General features: G+C 40.9%; 1 protein-coding gene across 1 annotated transcript in view; it reads right to left on the bottom strand.

The window, feature by feature from the left end:
• antxr1c (ANTXR cell adhesion molecule 1c) overlaps window positions 1-7,923 on the bottom strand; it is an 81,725-nt gene that overhangs the window by 15,642 nt on the left and 58,160 nt on the right. The window contains exons 10-12 of the mRNA XM_032502874.1: window positions 6,747-6,845; window positions 6,058-6,127; window positions 1,730-1,808 (exon numbers count right to left, since the gene is read on the bottom strand). Of these exons, the coding sequence (XP_032358765.1) occupies window positions 1,730-1,808; window positions 6,058-6,127; window positions 6,747-6,845 (248 nt within the window). The remainder of the gene's footprint in view (window positions 1-1,729; window positions 1,809-6,057; window positions 6,128-6,746; window positions 6,846-7,923) is intronic.

The following is a 7,923-nucleotide window of genomic DNA, read 5'->3' as shown; positions in this document are numbered from 1 at the left end:
GACAGATACTTAAACCACAACTGTTCGGACAATGCTGACCCCAATGCTGACTTTTTGAAAGTAAGCCACCAGAAGTAGTAGTAGTGGGAATAAAAAACAGAGGATGTTGTACATCCAGTAATAATACTAATAGTACTTTCTTTGTCCATTCTGCCACTTTAAATACTAATTTTCTTGTTTTTCTCGATGAAAGTGGTAATTGTAAGCTGTGGCATCCCTGAATGAATCCATCAGTTTGCACACTTTACGCAAGGCAGGCGCCCCAAGAGCCAAACGTGGTTCCCATTACAGACCACAGATGAGGATCATCATCTGTGGTTAGACTTTCCTCTATCTATCTTGTGGCAGAGACAAGGGGGGGATTTAACTGAACTCAGCAGTGGGGTCCGTCTCTGGAAGATCATTATTATTTCTCTGAAATTTTCCAATCAGCCAGTTTATTACAACTTTCAACAGCTGTCGAGCAGAATTTGTGAAGTAATGGTTTAGCTTGTCACTCTTACACACAACCTGTGTGTTTTCTCATGCTAAATGGGCACTTTTGTGGAATAATTACAAAGGCTACTAAGAGTGGCACTTTGTTTGTGGAGTTTGTTTCTACTCTTGATTTCTCCACAGACTTTAGCTTGCATGTTGTTTGTCGCACCAGGCCTTTCACAAGTTAGCAACTTGTCGTGCATCGTTGAGCCTGGTGTGACTTCAGCCTATATGATTTAGTTTAGTGGTGAAAAGCAGCTAATTGCAATGGTATGTCTAATTGGACTCTGTATATCATGAACCACAACACAGCTGTTTGAATTTACAGTGTTTTCACGGATATGATGTCACATTGACTGAGGGAGAACGGCTTCAAAGAGCATGTTTCCTTTCGGCCGGGTCGGAGTCTGCTATGGCTTTGGCCCAAATGTTCCAACATAAGTGTTTGATTTTGTTAAATTGCTTTAAATTGTCTTGAATTGCATCTTGTTCAATCTTGTTTTTAAGGGAATAAAGCTCCATCCTGCTTCCTGCTGACACAGTTCTATACATTTATACACCTGGGGGCTACAAGAGTATCACCATTGAGCAAGGGGAAATGCTTTTGCACAAGAGCACTCCAGTTGATGCTCCTCTTTCACTTTCACATTCAAAATGTTGAGATTGATCCGGCAAGCCTCACAGTCAGGAACCTGCTTCCTTAATATTTTTTCTCATGCCACATAAGGGAGGGTTCAGAGGATCTTTTTTTGGGTGGATGGCTACTACAAACCCCTGTGGTTTGGCTCCCGAAAAAAGGAGGGAAAATAACAAAATTGAGAAAAGGAAGATGAGAGAGATAAAGGGGAGTAAGGAAAGTCACTGCAGAGATCAAAACAACAAATGTGTAGGAAAAGAGGTGAGGTTGGAGGACAGAAGAAACAGAAGGAAAAGAGTGGAAACCACATGCAACACAAGAAGAAATGGAAATTTGATCATAAACATACAAAATCTAAAGTGAGTGATCATCACCAGTTTGGAGGAAACAAAAACGGTATAGACAATAATTTAAACAAACTGATTACAATCTAATCAGGTGCAATTATATTCCATTTTTATTTTTGACTTTTATTGCAGTTTATCTGACACTTTGGAGGATATTTGTAACATTACGAGTTTCGATTGACACTTTTACGATTCTACCAAACCACACACTGAATGATGAACAATCTGCAGTAGTAACGTAGGTTAATTGCACAAACAGGGAACTTACACACTCTGTGGTGGTGATGTGCACGTTGCTGCTGATGAACGACAGACCGTCATTCATGCTCACTTGGAGATAAATCACCCTGAAACAAAACAACAGACACGCAGGGCAAGTAAGTACTGGATCTTCATGTTGGGATGTAACCTTAAAACAAGCATGTTTGGATCAGTTTATTTAGCCTGAAGCAGTTCCTCCTTAAGCTGTTTGTTTGACCAGAATGACGTCATCTGAACTTTGGTTCACACCAAAGCATGTCACCAAATGGCCTGCAAACCCTCAGGTAGTTTGTTAGATGTGAGAATGTAATTTGATCCAACAGGAAACAACCACAGAACATGAGGGACTATGAGTCAAAAAACTAAGAGACGTCTTGACTTATGCTCCAATTCAGTTATTTCTTCAAAGTTTACCGGACTTCCAAAAACAGTTAAACAGTCACCAAACTCTCTAACCTGGCAGGACAAAATGTTACAAAAACTGTGTCCAATAAATCAGCTACTTGGTGAGTCCGGTGACTTTTGTTTACGAGCCCTGTTTCACTTGTAATCCAGCAACTTGAACCCAAATGAACTGAATACCAAAGTTTTCCACTGTGGTTAAAAACCAGAGGAGAATAAACAAACTGTAGGTGTGATTGTGTGACACACTGAGCCACACAGCAGGCACGGAGGCCAAGGAGGGGATAGATGAACTTTGAAGAAATGGAGAAAAAAACCTGCTCGTTCAGATTTTTTTTTTTTATGGTTCTGGGCAAGTATTTTTCCAAGAAATGTCACCATACTAATCTCTGCCACTCGCCCTCTTTATATCCAGTCTATCATCTCAACGGGGAGCCACAAACACTTTCCTTTATGGAATGTAAAATACACCAAAGTAGAACTTCTCTTGTCTCTTCTATAATAGATGGACACAAAACATATCTAACCCAACCCTAACCCTCTGCCCATCCTCCAATCTGATCCTTAACTATGTCCAGACTCCTCTACTAGCCTTCTTAGAGTTTTTGGAATGGCATGAGTCTCTCTTGATGGTCTGAAGAATCCCTTCCTCCTCTGAGTGGGGAAAAACAATTCAGAGAATTTCATATGACCTCCAGTTGCCTCTTTTGAGCCTGTTCTCGTTCAGATCTTCAAAACATGTGGATGGACGCCACGCGTTGTAAACAGCCCAACCCCCAGTTCTTAATCGGTAAGGGACCAGGTGGATGTGAATGAGGTCTGGCAGACGTAAAGCAGGCCACATGACCAATAAACCTGTAGTCTTTACTCTGACTCAGTGAGCTGTCTGTCTGGGTTTTAAAAAGGAGGCCAAAAAGAGAGATGAGCCAGGATGTTGGGAGAAGTTCATTATCAACAACAGACATACCTTGCTGACAACAAACAGCTGGGCACTAAGGGATTGAAACCTTCAAAACAATCTTAAAGGGCCAGTTCACTCCAAAACCTCATACCTCAACTTTATATTTATCAATCTAGATTATTTTGGTGTGCGTTGCCCAGTGTTGGAGATAAAACACAGACAACACTTTGTACATTCTTGTTTTTTTTAATGATGAAATTGCAAAATATTGCCAGCCTTATAATTAAATTGTTTTGTTGTATTCCTGTCAGAAGAAAGCCCAGAAACCTGGAACAGAAACAAAAGCAATGGTGAGAAGAGAAGAACGAGCCAGAGGAAACCGACCAGTGTGAATTTGAGGATGTGGAGGAAATAAAGTAGCGCGGAGGAAATGTTAGTTGTAGGGCAGCCTGTCTGACAGCTGTTCAACAGACAGGGCAGGCGGTCCCAGCAAAAACACACGCACGCACGCACGCACGCACGCACACTGCACTACACTAGAGTTCAACTGTCACTCATTTAGGTGGTCTGGGTCACGCTGGCTTTAAAGAAAAATCTACATTCAAACACTCAGAAAGGTAGCGTGACTTATTTACTTTTTTCCCCCCTTTGTATAACTGGCCAAACTAGACGACATGATGCCACATCCAGAAGGGCAGAGAGACCGATTTCTATACCTGAACTATCCACATGAAGACCAGACTGCACTGCAGCGATGATAAAAGAAGGATTTAGGGTGAAGTGAAAAGAAAATTGTCAAATTTGCCTCCACAGTTTCACAATCAGAACAGCGGCTAAATGTTCAAAAAGTAACTTCATTAGTTTGAGTATTAATGAAGCAGTTTAAACTGTCTCTTTAAAGGTTTTCCACCCTGCTGAGAATCAAGCTGCATACAAACACATGGCCACACACACTTGAAAGGCCGGGCCAGCCTCTCCATGGCTTTGATCAGCCAACACTGGACTAGGAGACTGTTGAAAGAGAGTGGGAGACTGACAGGGGATGAAAGAAAGTCAGAGAAAAATAAAAGACAGATACGGAGACAAAGAAAAAATGGACAGACGGGCAGAAAGAGGAGGGTGAAGGGGGGCTGGAAAACAACCAGCGAGGCAAAACAGTTGTTGAAAAGAGCCAACGTGGCACCACGAAGACAGAGGTGGAGAGAACAGGGAGGGGGAGGGGAAAAAAGATAAGTTTGGGAGTGGAGAGTCGGGAGGTGAAGTGTTACTAAGATGGAAAGTTTAAGGCAAAAAAAGGCATAAACAGAAAAAGATACACAAAGGCAGGACTGAACTGGCTTAATGGGAAGATACAACCCTTCTATGGTATCAATATATCTTCAGAGTTAAATCTAATGATCTCTCTTTCCACACCACTGACAGGGCAAATATTGACTGTCAACTGGATTTATAACTTCCATGGGAGAATAAAATGAAGGATTTCGTATAATTATAGAAGTATGCTGCTATAACCAATAGAAATACCATTGCAGATCAAAAAAGTGTTAACAGAGGGTCTAATATCAACTCTTTGTCTCTCTGTGTAGTTTAAAGTCTTTAACCACTGTTCACTGAACCTTTTCTTCTGCGGCATGTTGTACTTTTCTTCCCATAAAGACTTAGGTTAGAGAGGTTTGTGGATTGTTGGCTTTGGAACATGGCTTGGCTCTAAAAAGAGAATACACCAGCTGACGAAAAGCGACTCTGGCCGCTGCTTGGTTTGCACCAGAAAATTGTGTGACTGTCGTGTGGTGAACAACCTCAGTTGTCTTAGTTTTTACATCCCGCTGTCTCCAGTGAGCCAGAGAACATTGAAGAGATTGAAACATACTGTATTTGAAATGGAATGTCAATAGACCTGATCCTGAACTAACAAATACAATCCACTATAATTTTCTCCCAGTCCTGGCAGGTTGTTAAACAAAGAACAGAAATGATCAGACAGTCCCATTAAGTGTCTAATAAGGCTCATAAAAGATTCTCCTGAATCATGTAAAGTTCATGTACCAAGATGACACAAACGTACAGGACTATACTTAGTTGTATATGGTACATTTGAGCATTGTCTTGTATTTAACAGGAGTTTGAAAGCCTCTAACGCTGCTTGAACCACTTAAGGGTGCCATAACGAGCTTTAAACAACACGTTGACACATTATTGTCTTTTAAAGTTGTTACGTTGAACATGTTAGCAAACGGTTTCTTCTGTTGTGTGCTGGGCAGGTAGCACACAGTATACTTTTAGAGCTTTTTCCACAGAAAACAGCTGCCTGCTGCAACTGGAAATAACTCAAGTGAGCAGTAAGACTGAACCAAAACAGTAAATATGGGGGTCATACAAACCAATGACCTGAAAGATGCTAAAATGCTCAGTAGAGCTGAGAGAAACTGCAGATCTGGATGATAATTTACCGTGGGTTTGTCACTAGGAGTGACCCTCTTTTTCAATGAACATAGTCACTGGCTCTATTGTTAATACAAAAATATTGATTAGTGCTGCTTTAAGAATTTAAGTTTTGGTCTTCTTTAGCTACACAGATGACAAAGGAGTGAGCGAGACAAAAAACAAAAACAGAATATCAGATCTCTTTCCATAAAATCAAAGACTAAGAAAGTCATGGAGGGACTCCCTTTAGGTTTCTAAGTTTCTAGTCTTGACCTACTTAGTGTCTATGCAAGTCCAAAACCAATTGTCTCCAATTGTTTTCACCGCTCTGTTTTAATTCAGGACAGAAGCAAGACAAATGCATGAAGGGTTTACCACTGTATGTGCTGGCACGGCTACAGAGCCCCGTGTATTTTGCTAAGCTGCCCTGAGATCTAGAGAGAGGAATGCGGCCGCGGATGGGGATTGTAAAAAGAGCTAATGTATGGCAGGCTTCGTAGGGTCTGTTTCCCCTGTACACACCTGTATGCATGTATGTGTTTTGTGTGTGTTTGAAGCAAATAATGTGATCTAAGATGAATGTGAAGTCATGGAAAAGAGGCACCTACTTCCCAACTTCATCAATGACCGGAGCTGGACACAGTAGGAATGTGTTTTCGACACCAGCCGGCTTTTCATCTAGGGGGCAAAGACAACATCTTAATAAATGTACGTATGCTCCTCCAAAGTAGATTCCTCTGAAAGATATAGACACTCAGTAAAAAGTTACTTGTGAAGATGATCCCTATCCCTATATAAAATTAATATTGCCAAAAGCTGATATTTTGTGCCAATATTTTTTACATTTGAATTTGACTATTTCCCTGCCATAGCATGAGATGTATGAGGAAGTTGCATTCATATCAAAAATACACAGTGTATATACAGTCGTATATCCGTTGTTTATAGTGTACTGATAACACCGAGGTTTCTGCCATAAGGGCAGTTTTTCCTCGCCACTGTCACACTGTTGCTTGCTCTGGAGGAAACTACTAGAACTGTTGGGTCCTTGTAAATTCTGGATTGTGGTCTAGACCTACTCTATCTGTAAAGTGTCTCGAGATAACTCTTGTTATGAATTGATACTTTAAGTAAAATTGAATTGAAATTGAATTGAATTGAAACCTTCCAAAGAGGAATACACAGGTTCTTACACTGACAAAAAGACTAAAAATGACCCAAACAGAGACTGGTATAAACCTCGTTACGGACAAGTTGGGTTTACATGAAAAGATAGGCAAAGTGTAGGCGTACTCACTGACTGTAACAGTGTCGTTGATTTTGAAGCTGCAGAGCACCTGGTTGATGTTCCTGGCGTGGAGGAAGCCGTTTCCTCTCACCACCACCTGGAAAGACTCTGGTCACACGACAGACAATAACATGTTTCACACTCTGTGGCAAGCAAAACGTCATTTTATGCTGTATGTATTGGTCATGATGGTCATTTTCAATGATTCAGTTACATTATCACACCAAGCATGGTTAGAAAGGCAGTATTTAAACTCTGAACGGCTTCCTGCTTTAATTCAGTTTATTTGTCTGAATGAAGATATATATACAGCAGGGGTCTTCAACGTTTTTTAGGCCAAGGGCCCCTTAACTGAAAGAGGGATGGAGCAGGGACCCCCTACTACATATATTGTATAAAATGAAGCTGCATACTAAACTGGGCCTACAATAACGTGTAGGGCAACCTAAAACCTTTATCCATACATTTTATTGCATAGAATACATTTCTATTAAAATAGCCTTATAATTGTTGGCATGATTTTATAAATCATGTTTTAATGTTAAAACTAGTGCTGGGCAAGTTAACGCGTTATTATCGCATAAACAAATTAATTCATTAACGCCGACAATTTTTTTATCGCGCGTTAACGCAGTTTTTATTATTTCTTTATTAATGTAAAAGTTTGTTGCTCACAGGCTTTGTAAATACTGCAAAGTTGAATTTTCTTATCACCGGAGTACTTCCAGTCTGAAATATCACCTTGACAGTTGATACCAGCAAATCATTCAACGAAACAGACAGCTGCGCAAGGCTTCGGCAGGCTACGTTAGATGCAGCGTGGGGGTAAGTTTCGATAAAAAAAGGAAAGAGACGCTAACAAATGCCACGTGGATAGCTACAGACTGCAGGCCCATTAGGGTTATGGAGGACATCGGTCTGAGAATCGCGACAACGACAGCAGGTATGAGATTCCCTCAAGACGCCCCATCACAAGAAGAATACACGAGTTGTATGGAAAGGAGAGGACTGCAAAACATGCACCCGCTGTCTCTCTTACTAGGGACTATACTGGACTCACTGGGTGACCATAATTATCCCGGAGTTACAGTGCATTATACTGATGAAAAGTGGGCGCTGCATTCACTCTGCTCTGACTGTAAACATGCAGACTGAAACATGCGCGGGACACTTATTGAAGTTGCAC

Source organism: Etheostoma spectabile, chromosome 21, assembly GCF_008692095.1.
Source record: "Etheostoma spectabile isolate EspeVRDwgs_2016 chromosome 21, UIUC_Espe_1.0, whole genome shotgun sequence".
Classification (NCBI taxonomy): domain Eukaryota; kingdom Metazoa; phylum Chordata; class Actinopteri; order Perciformes; family Percidae; genus Etheostoma; species Etheostoma spectabile.
This window is presented reverse-complemented; position numbering and strand designations above follow the sequence as displayed.